General features: G+C 39.4%; 1 protein-coding gene across 1 annotated transcript in view; it reads left to right on the top strand.

Annotated features, from left to right (window-relative positions):
- NMD3 (NMD3 ribosome export adaptor) overlaps nucleotides 1–16,823 on the top strand; it is a 56,685-nt gene extending 39,862 nt beyond the window's left edge. The window contains exon 17 of the mRNA XM_041731678.1: nucleotides 15,131–16,823. Coding sequence (XP_041587612.1) covers nucleotides 15,131–15,141 — 11 coding nt within the window. The 3' untranslated portion in view covers nucleotides 15,142–16,823. The remainder of the gene's footprint in view (nucleotides 1–15,130) is intronic.
- The last annotated feature ends 498 nt before the right edge of the window (nucleotides 16,824–17,321 follow it).

Genomic DNA, 17,321 nt, shown 5'->3' with positions numbered 1-17,321 from the left:
GGTCCTCAAATATGTAGTTAGTAATACTATCTGGTTTATGTGAATAGTTTGAAATAAAGGGCAGAAATTTTTGTTGGGTATAGTTTGGCTTTAACCAATTCCTTTACAAGTCTATTCATAAAATAAGAAACCAAGCAGATCTTAATGGCATTGGAGAGATGGTGAATGGGATTTGTAGGGAGAGTTGTTCATGATGTTCAAGCTCTCATTTTATTTATAGAAATAGAACCTGCATTTAATTCTAAACTTTGGTAAATTTTATGCGAGGGGTGCTAATTAACCACAGAGGTTTGATGTTGTAGTGTTAACATAAGACTGTTCAGTTTAACACAGTAAGTTGTTTTCTTCCTCCACGGTACTTTATTGTATATAATAGCACAAGTGGTGTTTACAGATAATCACATGGACAGAGGACCTGTACAGAGAAGGTAGTCTCTTCAATCAGAAGGGAATTTTTTGAGTGGTATCTAAGAAGTACAAAATACGTGTTTTTCTGTGTTTTCCTTTATACATTTGGATCAGAATAATGTTGAAGGGCTGACAACTTGAGAAAGGCTGAGATAAAATCAGTGTTCATCTGCATTCAGGAGTGACAGTGTAAACAAGTGGTTATGCAAGTCTCCATGGACTATTACCAGATAGATTTCTGCAGTGGTAATAACTCGAATGATCTGGAATGTAGAATTCTGTCTTCAAAGAGGATCTTAAAAAATTTGTATTTTGATTGTAGAGTTCCATTGTAGTATTTGTCTTTTCTCTTGTGAGAAAAGATAGATTCTGATTCTAGGTAAATTTGTAAGTTAGCAAACAGTTTGTTTGGGGTTGGCCCCCCAATCTCTTACTCTTTGCCTTCCCTAGTCTTGTTTGCCCTTTCTTTCTTATCATAAGAAATACTTTGATACTAAGGGACAAATAAATAGGTATGGAGTAAAGTGTCACCCCTGACAGTATTTCCATTTTTGTCAGAGACCAAAGGCTTGAGCAAAGGCATATTCATATTCAGATGGAGGAAATATTTGGGGATATAGCAAGTCTCCTGTGTGTGGTATTTGCCCTATCTTCATGCTGGTAGAAGGCATTTCTTTGCCTCTGAACTTTGGATTTGGCTGTGTGACTTGCTTTGACAATAAGATGTTAGCAGATATGGTAAGAGGGTAGGATTAAGATGCTTATTTGCACTTGTATTTTTGTCTTTCTTTCATCACTGTGAGAAGAATATCCCTGGGTAGTAGTTACTGCCTTCCCCAACTTGGCTCAGAGTGGAACAGTTAGTGTCCTAAACAGCTGAGAAACCCATGAATGTGATAGTAAGTGATTATTGTTAAGCTGTTGAGTTTTGGAGTGGTTTCTTATGCAGCATTATTGGCAATAACTGATAGTCTTTGCATCTTTAAAATTTATTTCATTAAGCAATTGTTAGTGGATAGTACTTTTTTTTATTATAGAAATAGGCAACCTCCCTTTTTCCTACTTGCTTAATTCAGGTTAAAGTTCAGGTGACAGTAAATGTACTCCTATAGATTCCCTTAGAGCAGCTTGATGGTCACTCTTACTTTCACTGTTATTCTGAGTGGGCACAAAAATTATTTTTGGTTTCATGCCCATATATTCTTCTTTCTGTATAATAGGTTCTAATGGTTTAAATAATGATCTGGAACGTGCCCTAGGGGGTGAGTTAAGATGACCTAGCTCCAGGTTTTCCTGACTCTTGTGTCAGGCTGACCAGCTTCATTTTCATTTAGATATTTGGTTTTCATGTAAGATTTTGTTAGGAAAAACATTTTTAGAGAATTAAATACTGTTGCTATAAATATACTTGTACATTTGTACCATAGGATATTATTCATCAATATAAAGGAATGAACTCTTGATAACAATCTGGATGGATCTCAGGGGAATTATGCTGAATGGAAAAAAACAATTTCAAAAGGTTACATACTGTGTGGTTCTGTTTAGATAACATTCTTGAAACAACAAACTTACAGAGATGAGGAACAGCTTAGTGATGGCCAGAGTTTAGGGATGAGGTGTGTGTGGAGGTTGGGTGTGGCTGTGACAGGATAGCATGAGGGAGCTTCTTGGTGATGAAACAGTTCTTTTTTTTTTTTTTTAATTTTTTTATTTATTTATGATAGTCACAGAGAGAGAGAGAGAGAGAGAGGCAGAGACGCAGGCAGAGGGAGAAGCAGGCTCCATGCACCGGGAGCCCGACGTGGGACTCGATCCCGGGTCTCCAGGATCGCGCCCTGGGCCAAAGGCAAGCGCCAAACCACTGCGCCACCCAGGGATCCCGAAACAGTTCTTTTTTTAAAAAAAAAAAAATCCTCTTTTAAAGATTTTATTTATTTGAGAGAGAAAGAGCATGAGCCCTAAGGGGCAAAGGGAGAGAAGGGATCTCAGACTCCACACTGAGCACAGAGCCTGACCTGGGGCTCCATCTCACGGACCTGAAATCATGACCTGAGCTGAAATCGAGAGTCTGGCACTTAACCAACTGAGCCAACCCAGGTGCCCCGGTGATGAAACATTTCTTGATTGTGGTGGTGGTCACGTGAAACTATCCAGGTGATAAAATTGTATACACGTGAATGCGTGCACTCATGTACACACACACATACACACAAATGCTTGTAACACAAAATCTGACTAAGTTCTGTGGATTGTTGTCAGTATCAGTTTCCTGGTTTTGATACTATACTATAATTATGTCATATTGGTGGGAGGCTGGGTGAGAAATGCACAGGATCTCCCTTTATGTTATTTTTGTTTTTGTTTTTCCTGTGAGTATATAATTATTTTAGAATTCAAAGTTAAGGATCAGGGGTGCCTGGGTGGCTCAGTGGTTGAATGTCTGCCTTTGGCTCAGGGTGTGATCCTGGGATCCTAGGAGCTAATATTTAGAGGAAAAGAAAGAATTCTTTGCTGTTATCAATTGATTTGAAAGAAATGAATGAATATTGACATTTTATTGCATAATTTATTCATCTTTGATAATCAGATATTCCTTAGAGAAAAGCGAAAGTGACTAAAGTGTGTGTTTATTCAGTTATATCTAATGCAATTTATTTATTTTTATTTTTTAAGATTTTATTTATTATTAAAGACACAGAGAGAGAGAGGCAGAGACACAGGCAGAGGGAAAAGCAGGCTCCATGCAGAAAGCCTGCCTGACGTGTGACTGGATCCTGGGTCTCCAGGATCACACCCTGGGCTGTAGGTGGCGCTAAACCGCTGAACCACCTGGGCTGCCCTACTGCAATTCATTTAGAAGAGTCTCAAAAAAGAGCCCATTTTTTTCTTTTAATGTAATTGCTGATATGAACAAAAGAAAAGAGGATAGATATTAAGTAGGGAAAAGAGAAGAGAGAGTCCTCAATTTATGAGAGGTTATTAGGGAGAAGGCAACTAACAGAGAACTAATAATTTTCAGTTTCGGCAACCCAGAGGAACTTCTGTGTCAGGAAATTAAAAGCAATTTCCTTCTGATAGGAGTGTTCAGAGCCATGGATGTGCTCATATTCATGGTAGCATTTTCTTTTGCTGTCAGATATTTGGGAATAAACTGAAGCTCACAGGATTTGAGTGGAGTCTTATCAGTTTCAGGAATAAAATCATCTATTAACCCCTGGCTTTGGCCTCTGATCTAGTTAAGTGATGATAAATAACATCACCAATGTCCTATACTTTCCCCCTTGTCTGTGGTTTTAGAATTTCCTGTGCAAGCAAGAATACTAGAAATTTTTTAAAGAGAATTTTGAAGATTGTGGTATGATTTGCCTTCGTATTTCTTTTAATTATTTTTTTAAAGATTTATTTGTGAGAGAGAAAGAGAGAGAGCGCGTGGGGCTGGGAGGTGGAGGACAGAGGGGAAAGGGGAGGGAGTCCCAAGAAGACTCTTCACTGAGTGTGGAGCCCGATGCAGGGCTTGATCTCTCAATCCTGAGATCATGACCTGAGCCAAAACCAAGAGTCAGATGCTTAACTGACTGAGCCACCCTGGTGCCCCTCTTTTAATTAAAAAACAAAACAAAACAAAACAGTGTTTGATGCAAAACAATCTAACATGGGTTGTAGGTCTGTTACTGTCTTTACTTGATCTGGCACTTGCCACTGACTCAACCATGGAAAGTTGAGCATTAGATCTGTAGGATGATGTATGGAACCATACTCAGTTTTTTCTCCAAGCATATGAATGGATCTATCAAGAAGGAAGGGAGGCCAGTGATGTCTTTTATCATATAACTGTTTTCATTACACTTTTTTTCCCCCAAGACATGGTGATACAAAATAAATGTTTACTTAAATAATGCCACAGGCATTATTTAGTTGTCTTTACCAGTCTCATTTCTTTCTTTCCTGTGGAAATGTAGTTTTACTCTACTTTGAAGTGTTTGACAGCAAGTATAGAAACTATATAGTTAAGTACACAGGCTCAGGAGCCAGAAATCCTAGGTTCATATCCCAGCTGTGGCTCTCAGGCAAGGAGGTACTTTTTCTGACTCACGTTTCTCATTTGTAAAATGGTAATTCAGGTATTTAAAATTGTGGGGTCCTATTATGAGGTTAATAGGAAACCAGTATATTTCAGATGGTTTGTACTGTGCACTGACATAAAGGAGAAGTGCAGAAAGGAATACAGATGGGCCTGGAGTGAAAAAGGAAGATCAGGAGCTGCAGATGTTGCAGACCTCTGACCTGTTGCTGTACTCAGAGGCAGGCCTGGATCTACCGAAGAGGTCACTTTACCAACCAATGGGTGCTGTGTCTGCCCCGGTTTCTTATCTGGAATCATGCCATCCTCAGAGCAGCACAGGTATCTGCCAGCAACTGTTACACATCGGGAGCCCGAGCCTTTCTTTTTCCTCAGCTTCCTTGGTTCCCTTCACTGCCTAACAGGAAACCACCTGGCAAAAGAGCTTAGAAATACAGTTTGATGTCCCCTGCCCCAAGATGTTCAGAATAGCGTATAGAAGGGTAGGTGAAGTGAATTTATAATCAGTAACTGGTTATCTTTAGGAAGGAGAACTGGGAGGCTTGAGCACCACCACAGAGGGATGCATTCGTTTTACTCCTGTCTTCTTTGCTTTGTTTTTAACGCCTTTAAAACCACAGAATTCAATTGGTTGTACTTATTTTGTGGCATGTTGATTTTGGTCCATGGAAATCATTGTGCCCAATTTTTTTCTTCTTTGTCACCCTTAGCATATGTGTCTATCTTCCACACTTCTTTATAGATACTTAGAAATTCTTGAAAGATACCTAATGTTATTCATGGGTTAAATTTAAATAAAGGCTGTTGTGCATTACTTTATTACACTCAGCCCTATGGGGTTTTTTTTGTTTGTTTTATTTAAATTCAATTTGCCAACATGGAGTTAACACCCAGTGCTCATCTACTCACATGCCCTCCTTAGTGCTCATCACCCAGTTACTCCACCCTCACCCCCTTCTGCAACCCTTTGTTTCCCAGAGTTAGGAGACTCTCATGGTTTGTCTTCCTCTCTAATTTTTCTCCACCTAGTTTCCCTACTTTCTCTTATGGTCCCTTTCACCATTTCTTATGTTCCACATAGGAGTGGGACCACATGATAATTGTCTTTTTCCAATTGACTTGTTTCACTCAGCATAATACCCTCTAGTTCCATCGACGTTGATGTAAATGGTAGGTATTTGTCCTTCCTGATGGCTGAGTAATATTCCATTGTGTATATACACCACATCTTCTTTAACCATTTCATCCTTATGTTTTTAAAGTGGATCCATGTGGTTGTGTATAAATTTGGTTCACTGTTTCTGATTGCATAGTATCCTTCCATATGCTTACATCACATTTTGTCTTCTCATCTATTTCCCCATTGATGGGCATCTTAAGTTGCCTGCAGCTACCCTTCACACAATACTACAATGAACAGCTTCATGCCTTTTTTATTGTTGATCTTTTGAGAGTTTCTGGGATATATAGCTATTGTGGTCAGCAGCCTTTAAAATGGTTCCCGATGATTCTTGCCTCCCTATATTCATGCCCTCATTTAAATTCCTCCCCTTTAATATGGTCCGGACCAACTGATTCTTTTATAATGAATTGAATAGGGAAAATGTGATGAGATGTCACTTCTAAATAGTTTACCAAAGATCTGTGACTTTTGTCTTGCTCACCATTTCTCATTCTCTCTTCTCTGAGGGAGACAAGCTGTTATGTTGTAAACTGCCCTGTGAGAGGTTTATGTGGTAGGGAACTTATATCTCTGACCAACAGCTGTGAGAGTAAACCAGCAAGCAGATAAGCAGATAGTTTCCACTTTTACCCTTGAGATAATTGTAGCCCCAGCTGACCCTTGACTGAATCTTCTGAGAAACCTGAACTCAGAGGTGCCTAACCAAGCCACATTTGGATTCCTGACCCACAGAAACTTTGAGATAATACACATTTGTCATTTTAAGCCTCTAAACCTTGGGTTAATTTGTTACACAGTGATAAGTAACTAATACACATAGGAACAGGATTGTTGGGTTGTAGAATACATGCATACTTAACTAAGTACTGACCAGATTTCTTTCCAACAGAAATACTTGAGGCTCATTTCCTCATTTTTTCACTAGCACTTGCTAATACCCTTTATAAGTCATTTTTTGCCAACCTGAGAGGTGTAAAGTGGTATCTCACTTTAATTATATTTATGAGATTTATGCTGAGTATCTTTTCATTTCTGTTTTTGGTCCATGCTTATTCATTTTCTTTCCTCCTCTTTGGTTTTTCTTGGATTGAAGAAATGTCTTGTAAATAACCCTCGGCTTCAGACATCACTATCTTCACTCATTTTATTACTTGTTAAATTTGCAAATAATGTCCTTTATTAAATAGAAATATTTAACTGATGTCGTTATAATAATTTATTTCTCCTTAAGGTTTGTGCTTCTCTGCATTTTATTTAAGTAGGGCCATTGATATCCATAATTTAGTTTTAAGTAAGTCTTTTCACTAAAAACTCTTGGATGAATTGAAGCGGGTTTTAAAATGGGAAAAACCCTGCTCCTTTGTTGTCCATTTCATTTGAATTTCCTTTGCAACACCACTGTCAAACACTTACTTTACATATACTGCAATAACTTAACCCATTCACAAATCTGAATGAAGATGAGGTGTGACCATGTAGTAAGTGACCTGAGTTAGGAAACCTAGAAGTGAATTGATACATTGGTTTCCAAGTTACAGAAACTAGAAGATAAACTATGTTGCAAAATAATAAAAACGTGTTTTTCTGCTTGCTTTTTTTTTAAAGCCCCAGATTCTTTACGTTAGCTTTATTTAAAAATGTCCACCAGATGGCACCAATGCACACTAAGTACTTTTAAAATCAGATCTACTTTTCTCACACTTCTCTTAAATCTGATAAAAATGTATTGACCATGTCATTAAGGAGATGATGTTGGCCCCCTACTAATTAGTTTTTAAGAAACTTTTTCTGAGCGTCCAGGTTGGGTGAGGTATTTTCCTCTGTGGTCCTGCAGCTCATAGCATTCACCTGATTGCTCTGTAATTACTTATTGGAGTCTCTTTCTTCCACTTCAGGTAGAGATTGGGACATTTTTAGTTTCACCAGGCCCTGAGTAGTGAGGCTGTCAGTTATTTTTCTAGTAGTCATTAGGTTATGAATTAAAGCCTTATTTGGGAGAAGTAAAATCTAAAAATACAGATTTTATAAGACAAGATAAGAGAGAGAGGCAAACCAGAAGATACTCTTAATCATAGGAAACAAACAGGGTCGCTGGAGGGGAGGGGGTGAAGAGATGAGGTGACTGGGTGATGGGCATTAAGGAGGGCACATGATTTAAGGAACACTGATATAGATATCAGACTGAATCACTGACCTCTGCCTCTGAAACTAATACATACTGTATGTTAACAATTTAAATCTAAAAATTCAAAGGAAATTTTAAAAAAGAAAATGAAGATTTTTACGATTTAAACATATCTTTCAATGCTTATAAAATCTGCAGGTTTGGAGAAACCATGGAAATAAATATTTTAATTTTGTCTGTTGAATTGATAATTAAAAAATAGTTATTATCTGCCTCATTCACTGGACTGGTCTAGAAATCCCATTTACCTTTGGGAAATGAACATAAGAGAAATGTATAAGCCTTGAAAAATAAATGTGTGTGTTAATATGTCCAAGGACCATAAAGTTATTTCCAAGCAATAGCCTGGACTCCAAATATCAAACTTTCTTACCATTTCTTCTAAATGGCACTAATAAAATTCAGGCTGTGTGTGTGATGTCTGAGTGTCCGACAAAAGTTTCCATGAACTTCTTGTGTTTGGAGAGATGATATTTTTTTCTGTATTATTGACACATTTGAGATAGAGCAGGGAGAGGAGTCCGGTCTCCTCAATCTTGATTGCAAAACCGGGGTTCCTAGGTAGCAGAAACACTACTCCCCTTTTAGTAGCATAACTTGTAGGAATGTGGAAGCAGTAGGAGAGACTTGATTAGGAAGACTGGTGCAGACCAAGCCAGTCTATGCCAAATTGGACCCCAGTGCTGATCTTTCACCAACTTTTTCCCTCATTATAATACTAAAAATCATGCCCAGGAGTGGAGATTTAACATGCTAATGAGACATGAGATGCAGAGCACAGCATGCAAGCCTGTGCTGTCCACTGCACCTGTGCATCCAACTTTTGGATCTCTCCTTGCCCCTGCATGATTAGCCAGCACTCCTTTTCCTGCCGTAGCCTCGTTAAAAACTCTCCCCAGCCTTTGTTTGGGGAGTCAACTGAAGAACCCTCTCCATCATGCTTGAGCATAAACCCCAGTAAAAGTCTTCCCTGAAATTCCTGCTTGGCCCCAAGTTCAATTGCTTGGAGAGCCCGAGGACCCCAGTTGGTAACACACATGGAGAGGTCCAGCTGATGCAGCTTTTGAATATATATAAGGTTCTTTGGGGTCCGGAGCCAATGGCCAAAAAAATTCTTGAGACTTGCTTCAGCAAAATGAAAGAACTGCTGCTGCTGCCTGCTGCTCCCTACTGCTCTGGAATTGTGAGGGGCAACCCATTATATGCTTTGGGGCTGGGGGGAGGAGTTAAGGGAAGTGTCAAAACATTCTTCATATGCTAAAGAAGACTCTTAGGATACCAGAGGCCTTATTATAGTCAAACCAATGTTTTTCCCTTCCAGCAAGGCAATAATACTAAGCTTCCTGGAGGAAGGTTACACTGCCTGCCTCAAGTATTTGTCAATGGCGTGCATATTATAAGGACATTTTATTTTGTGTTTCCTTCTGTCTTTGTTTCCCAATTCATAGCCAAGCATCAGACTTCCCAGGAAAACATATCTCCAGAACCTTCTTATTGCTGTTCACTTGTGGCGGGTTACTTAATATGCTTTTTTAAAATTAAATATTTAAAAAAATAATAATATCAGTATTTCCCAAAGTGTGATTAGTGAAACGATAGTCTTCTTAGAAGCTACTTGGGAGAGAAAAGTGTTCTGTTGTAAAGTGTTCTAATGTTTTCCTCTTCTAGGTCACATTGTCATGTTAAAGACTCTTTGAACAAAGCCTTATATCAGTGATTCTCAGTGGAGTGGTACTGTCCCCTAGGGAATGTTTTCTAAATTATAAACTTGTGGGAGTGTTTTATTGTCATACTGACTGGCCTAGAGGTTATGGACACTAGCTAGCTTATAGTGCACCGAGAGTCCCACATAAAGCAAGAGTTATCTCTGGTCCTCAAGGACTTACCCTTGTCATTATGGTCATATAGCTGAAAAATCTGTTTATAATTAAGCTTAGGACCCAACTCTGTTTTACACATAAATACAAAGTAGTTGTGATTTTATAATGGACACTGATTGTCTTAGTACAGTGACCATGCAAATCAAGGGAACATTGTATTTTGTTTGGAGCTTTGCCAAGAATTATTTACTATTGCAGAAAAGCACACTTGAGCAAACCCCACTGGTTGTATTTAAGTCACTGATACAGTGGAACTTTGTAGCCTTGTTTGAGCTGTCATATTCACCATGATTCTTCATACAAGTGTCTGACTACTTATGTCTTTTGGTTTAGTTATTCCCAAGCATTTGTGTATTAAAATAAGTATTTTGTTGGTGGTGTTTCTTTTGGAAATTGTTTATATAGGCTGTGTCTGTGAATTTTGTTTCAGGGTAGGAAGGGAGATGCTACGGAGTTAATTTGTTTACAACAAAGGCACATTGGATCTAATAGGGTTGGGGGGTCACTATCCTAAGTAGAGAAATCTGGAAAATTTTCTTAACCCATCATCTGCTAAGTTAATTTGATAATAGAACCTTTTTTGTGTATAACATCTGTTAACAGTAGGGAAAAAGCTATACTAATGCAAATCCTGTCACTAATGAAACTTTTTATAGTACTTTGTATTTCTCAAAATGCTTTTACATGCCTTATTTCAACTTAATTCCACATTTTATGAGGTACATAGCATAGGTGTTCTCATTCTGTAGATGAAATAGAACAGAATTCAGGTGAGTCACCCTAGGACACTCAAAGAGGTGTGTGACAAGCCACAGATAAGAGGCCCGATTTGCTGATTCATGCCCTTTTTCCTACATCTTATGGCTCTGAAAGTTTGCCAATCCTAGCATAGACTTCTCTCCATTCCTCCATGTGTCTGTAGCCAGGAAGTAGGCAGGAAAGAGATGGAACTGTGTCAGAGCAGCACTGGGGCAGGTGAGGCATTGCATGCTAACGGGCGGACTGTCCAGTCTGAAGCCCACCAGCTTATTTCCTGATTCCTACTTCTTGTTGTTTGCCTTTCAAGTTCATCACCTTTCTTGTATCTCTAGATCGAAAGGGTGATCAAAGGAAAGGAGAGAAAGCAAAACCGCAGCTCACTGGTTGAAGCTAGCAGATGGAATGTGGAATTTGTGTGATTCAGCATGGCTTTGTATTTGTTTTCTCATTTTCTGTACTTCCTGGGGCTTATGGTTGGAATTTGCATAACCAACTCTAGTTGAGATAACAGGCCTAGAGGATGTCTGTTCTTAAGAGGAAATTATAATGGCAAACAGCTTTTACTGCATGTCGGACATCATTCTAGGTTCCTTACGTACATTAATTCATGTAAACCTTTCAAAAACTTTGAGGTGGGTAATATTGTCTTCATTCAGGTGAGGAAACTGAGGTGAAAGAAGGTTAAATCACACTCACTTATTCGAGATTATACTGCTAGGAAGTGGTAAAAAATGGCTCAGTACTTTACCCCAAGTTGTTCAGCTATGTCGGCAGAACCGACATTGGAATCTGTGCTGTCTGGCATCAGAGGAAAGCTCATGGATTCCCAAAGATGATTGGACTGTGGTATAGTCAGAACATGACAGGCGGAGTCTTGTGATTTTCATTTAGGATGAGTGTTATAAGGGGTGCCTGGCTGGCTCAGTAGAGCATATCACTCTTGATCCTGGGGTCATGAGTTCGCGTACCACATTGAGGGCAGAGTTTGCTTTTTAAAAATGTAATAAAGAGATATATAAATAGCATGAGTGTTGCAAAAACTTTTATTGAAAATTTTTAATCAAGTTTGAGCTTTGTTTTTAAGTCTAAAAAGAGTGTCATGGTATAAGAGGTCTTACAAGCAACTTCCTACCTCCAAGTTTCTTTATTTAAGTGTCACAGTCTCTTAAATTCTATTAATATATCAAACCTTTTGAGTTTTCTTTGGGTTCAACTGTTAAATATTCCTAAAAGACTAATGTAGTAAACTAAGTGACAGATGAGACTTAGTAGTTTTGAACAAGACTAATGGAGCGAGACTAGAACCTCCTTGGCCAGCTAACTTCTTTCTTTCCTTCCCTATTCCTTTCCTCTGCTCTTCTTTGCCTTGCTATTGCTGCCCTCCAAATAATAGCAGCAGCAAGGTCCCCAGATTTAAAAAGAGGAGCAGGACATTTTTATTCGATGCTTGCTGTGCCAAGTTTCATTAAGCTGTTTTGCTGGGGTTTCCATTTTTCCCTCTGTGATTTTGGTGTAAATTTATTACGCTTCCAACATGTGGGCCAATGCTTCTTTTCAGTATAATGCTAATTGATTACAGAGACCAGAGCTGCAAATGGAACGCCAGGTGGGTAAGGGGGCACATATCCTGTCTTGGAGATGATGCTGAACATGCTGGTGAGTCAGGTGCAGTGGGTGGGACCAGCCAAAAAAACACTGGAGACAATTGGGCATGCTCCGAGAGCCTTGCTTACTCAGGGTTGGGCACTGGGCACTTTCCATACAATGGTAAACAGTTAAAGACTTCACTGGCATCCTTCCTAATTCCTGAATTCAGATTTTAAAATAAGGCAATATATGGAATTTTTTAAAAGTCTGAATTGTGATTCATTATTCCTCAAAACTCCCTAACAAGCATGTCTTACCTACCCTTAATGTACACTTATCCAAATTGTGATTTCAGACAAGCCTGAAATGAAGATCGTTTTACATTCCTCTTACCACATACAAAAGGGAACACACAGAAGAAAGATGAGTATTATTTGTTTCAAACACTACCACGAAACATTTTCATAAAGTATATAGTAGATATTAGGAAGTTAGGTGCTTTGGAATGCTAAGCAAAGGGATTTGTCACCAAAGAAACTCACATGGAAAGCACCTCACAGATGAAATCGGGAAATGGCTAAATAAAATGAGTGGATCACAGTGGTTTTCTTGGTGGCCACACAGCGAGGTTTAAGAAACCACAGAATTGGGAATTCTTGGGCTTGACTCTTGATTGGCTGTGAAACAGTGGCACGTCCAGGTAGCCTGTTAGTGTCTTACCCGCCCCACCTCCTTACAGGGCTAATGAGCATCATATAGAATGATGAATGGGAAATTGTCTTGAAAACTGAAACTTAGGTACTTTTAAAGAGGCTGTTGTTACTCATTAATTCTAGTTCATAATAAAGATAATTTAAATGAGGCTTGTTTCTCCTTTGCAAATGTAATCTTTCCTCAGTTATGATAATACTATTGATAATATTTATTTATGTATTTTAAAGATTTTATTTTTTTTGAGTAACCTCTACACTCAACGTGGGGCTCCACTCACAGCCCCAAGATCGAGAGTTGCACACCCCACTGACCGAGTCAGGTAGGCGCCTCCCCGCTTTTTAAAGATTTTTATCTTTTTAAGTAGACAATACTTATTAACAGAAACATGATTTATCCATAGGCAAACAGTAAGTAACTGTGCTGCCTCTAGAGCCCTGATGAAGGTTGGGGAGAGATACAAATAATCCTGATTCATAGCCTGGGTGCTTTCCTAGGGCCTCCAGGTCACCTGTATTCAGTGCTGCTTAGGGTCTCACTTCCTCTTTAATTATGTATAACTAGCTTCTTGCTTGGTGGACTTGCTATTTTCTAACTAGTCAAACGAGAGAACCTTCTGGCTTTAATATACCCCCATCACATTCTTACTGGTTGTGGACTTTTTCTTCCCATATGGGCATCAGTATCTGGGTCGCAGCCTATATCCTATCTATTGTATAAGTGCTACAGGTAAGAGGGTATCCCCTAGTTTATGTCTACATCAATATGTACAGACCAACTTGGGTCTCCAGGGAAGCTATTTTCTGGTGGTCTCAAGAGCTGAGGAATTACTACAGGAGATCCTTTTTCTGGAGTGAACACAGAGAGCTAGCCGTGTTCTGGAAGCTCAGTTGGTTCCAGGCCCTCTCTGAGGAACCAGACTTGTCCTCATCTGACTTAGATCCCCATGGCCTGTTTAGAGTATCTCAGAAACCACTGAGAGAGCCTTAGAACTGATCAGTGTCCTGAGTCATTTTCCAGGCTGAGCTACATGGATCATTAGTCAGCCTTGGGAGGTTTGGGGGGAGTTGCAGTTGTCATAAACCTTGTGCTCCCCACAGTTCTCCTAGAACATCTCAAGTGTGTCCTGGACTCTCTGTGATAGAGACTGCTGTCAGCAATTAGCTCTGTCGGCCAGAGGGATGCTAGCATACCTGAACCTCACTCTGCTGTCAGGCTGGGGCTATCCTAATGTGGTCACTTTCATCCCCATCATTATAAGTTTCTTTGAAACACTGCTTCATATTTCAAGGCCCAACTCAAATGTCACTTTTTTTTTCCCTGCAGGCTCTCATTTGAATAGAATAAAATACTATACAAACATATACATACATACTGTACAGTACAGTGCCATCTGTGTGCCCATAGTACTTTATCATACACCTCTAGTGAAATTCTTCACACACAGTATCTAAAATGTGTCTGGCTTTGTGCTTAAAGGGAGCCTGTAAACTGCCCGAGGGGAAGGACTACATGTAACTCATTTGATCTATATGTATATTTGCAGGGCCCACATCCTGATTGGAATGTACATGTTTATTAAATTATTTTAAAGGACAATGAGATGGAGATCAAAGATAGTATCACTCTTTTCCTGATTAATTATTTCCACAAATTTATCAATAACCTACTAACATGTTAGACACTGGTATGTGCTGAAAAAGCAATTATGAGTAAGACACATAGGGGACATGCCTTGTTGCCCTTGATGGTGGTGAGCTCAGCCATACTGTTCCTTCTCACTCACCCAGGATGTGGAAAGGTGCTGCTGTTGCTGGTGGTAGGAGTAGCAAGCAGCAAGCAGAATTGTACCTTCCCCACCTGACTGTGTTTATGATAATTGTAGCATGTCCAACCATTGTCTGTTGTTGCCAGCTGTCCCCAAGGGGAACTCTAGATGAGCTTAATAGCAGTGGAAAATGACATGTTGGGTCCTGGAAGCCTAGGCTTGACATCCTGCAGGATGAATGGAGCCAGGGAATAAGGAGGGGATAAATCAGAGAGGCCAAGTCCATTTCAAATCCAAAGAGCAAGCGTAGGGTAGAAAACAGGACAAAGTTCAAAGTTTAGAAGCAAAGCTGGACAGAGATGAAGCTGAAAGTTGAAGAAATAGAGCTAGAGGTTAGGAGTTAGGTGGTTGATGGATCCAAGGGTTTTGTGGTAAAGAAAGCTGGGATGTCTAAAGTTTTCTGTTCTTGAATTTGCTCAGCTTGCTGAGAGGGGCTGCTCTGTTTGGGGAGTGATGTCAGCTTTATGACTGAATAAGATGCCCCTTATTTGTGTTTCTTTCCCAGGAACAATTTAGCCTCCATCAGAGTGCCTTTCTAGGAGCTTTGGGATCCAGTACAGTATGCCACAGGATCTGGGAAGAGTCTTGCCCATCCATGCACAGGTAATAGGCCATACGGATGTTGGTCCCAGCTGTGGACTCTGCAGTGGCCTGTGAACTGGTTCTAGTCCCTTTGGCTGCAGTCCAGAAGCCCCTGGAAAACACTGTCTTTGACAATCACCCACAAACAAAAGTACCAAAAGAACCAAGTTTCCAGTGGAAAAGTTCTAATATGCCACTGAAACAACAACAACAAAAAATCTATGTATGCGTTTGGATGCATTGGCAGGGGTAAGAGAAACAGTTTGGCTTTACCTGTATCACTCTTAACCCAAGGCAACACAGCTTAAGGCCAAGATCTTCTTGGCCTGTGATCTTTCCTTTGGAAGAAAAGGAGTGTTTTGAGTGAGCATCCGGTTTCCCCAGCGGTGTGGGACCCTGCCAAAGAGGCTCATTTCTCTCTCACCCTATCCAGAGTGGTGAGTCATGAACTCCATGACCGGGGGGGAGGAAACAAGAAAAAGCTGAGAGGACAGCAAATTGAACTCTTGAAGGGCATTGATGGGATGTGGATGATAGTGAATCTCGTCATTTGGTCCATAGGCACCCCCAGTGCTCTGCATGCCTCGTCCCCCACCATGAGTGTATTTCTCAACATAAACCTTATAGGCCAGAAATGAGTGGGATAATATACTCAAAGTGCTGAAAGAAGAAAACCTGACCATCAAGAATACTGTATCTGGCAAAGTTACCCTTCAGAAAGGAAGAAGCTATAGAGACTTTAACAGACAAACAAAAGCTGAAGGAGTTCATCACCACTAGACCTGCCTTACAAGAACTGCTGAAAGTTCTTCCAGCTGAAGCAAAAGGATGCTAATTAGTAAGATGTAGGTAGACAGCATACTGGTAAAGCTAAGTATATAGTCAAATTCAGATTACTCTTAATACTGTAGAATGGTGGTTGTATTAACCACTTTAGTGTAAGATCAAAGGACAAGAGAACTAAAAATAACTATGACTACTGTAATTTGTTAGTGAAGACACAATATAAAAAGGTAAATTATAGGGGCACCTGAATGGCTCAGTGGTTGAGTCTCTGCCTTTGGCTCAGGTCCTGATCCCGGGGTCCTGGGATGGCATTCTGCATCAGGCTCCCCACAGAGAGCCTGCTTCTCCCTCTGCCTATGTCTCTGCCTCTCTGTCTCTCATGAATAAATAAATAAAATCTGAAAAAAAAAATTATAACATCAAAAACAAAAGGGGAGGGGTAAAGGGGTCGATTTTTTGTATGCAATTGAAGTTAAGTTGCTATCAGCTTAAAATGGACTATTGTAGTTACAAGATATTTTATGTAAGCCTCATGGTAACCACAAAACAAAAACCTATAGTTGATTCACAAAAGATAAAAAGAGGGGAATCAGCATAGTACCATAGAAAAATAATGCACAGAGGTAGGAGAAAAGAAAGGAAAAAAAGAACAATGGAACTATAAAACAACCAAAAAGCAATAAACAAGATGGCGTTAGTAAGTTCTTACCTACCAATAATTACTCTAAATGTAAATGAATTGAATTCATCAATCAAAAGACAGAGAGAGGCTGAGTGGATAAAAAGACAAGACCCAACTATATGCTGCCTATAAGAGACATCAGCTTTAAGGACACACATAGGCTTAAAGTGAAGAGATAGAAAAAGCTATTTAATGAAGGTAGAAACCAAAAAAGAACAGGAACAGCTGTACTTACATCAGACAAAATAGAATTTAAGCCAAAAATGGTAACAAGAAACAAAAGTCCATTATATAATTATAAAGGGGTCATTTCATCAACATATTACAATTCTGTGTACCCTCATCATTGGAGCACCTAAATATATTAAGCAAATACAGATCTGAAGAGAGAAATAGACAATGATATAATAATAGTAGGGGACTTCAGTTTGCCACTTCCAACAATGGATACAGAGAGAAAATCAGTAAGGAAACTGAACCTGAACTATACTTTAAACCAAATGGATCTAACAGACATATACAGAATGTTTCACCCAACAGAAGCATGATATACATTCTTGTCAAGTGCACATGAAACATTCTCCAGGATAGATAATATGATAAGTCACTAAGCAAATCTTAGCAAACTTAAGAATATTGAAATCTT

This window comes from Vulpes lagopus, chromosome 17 (assembly GCF_018345385.1).
Source record: "Vulpes lagopus strain Blue_001 chromosome 17, ASM1834538v1, whole genome shotgun sequence".
NCBI classification, from domain to species: Eukaryota; Metazoa; Chordata; class Mammalia; order Carnivora; family Canidae; genus Vulpes; species Vulpes lagopus.
The sequence above is the reverse complement of the archived record's forward strand: the minus strand, read 5'-3'. Positions and strand labels throughout refer to the sequence as shown.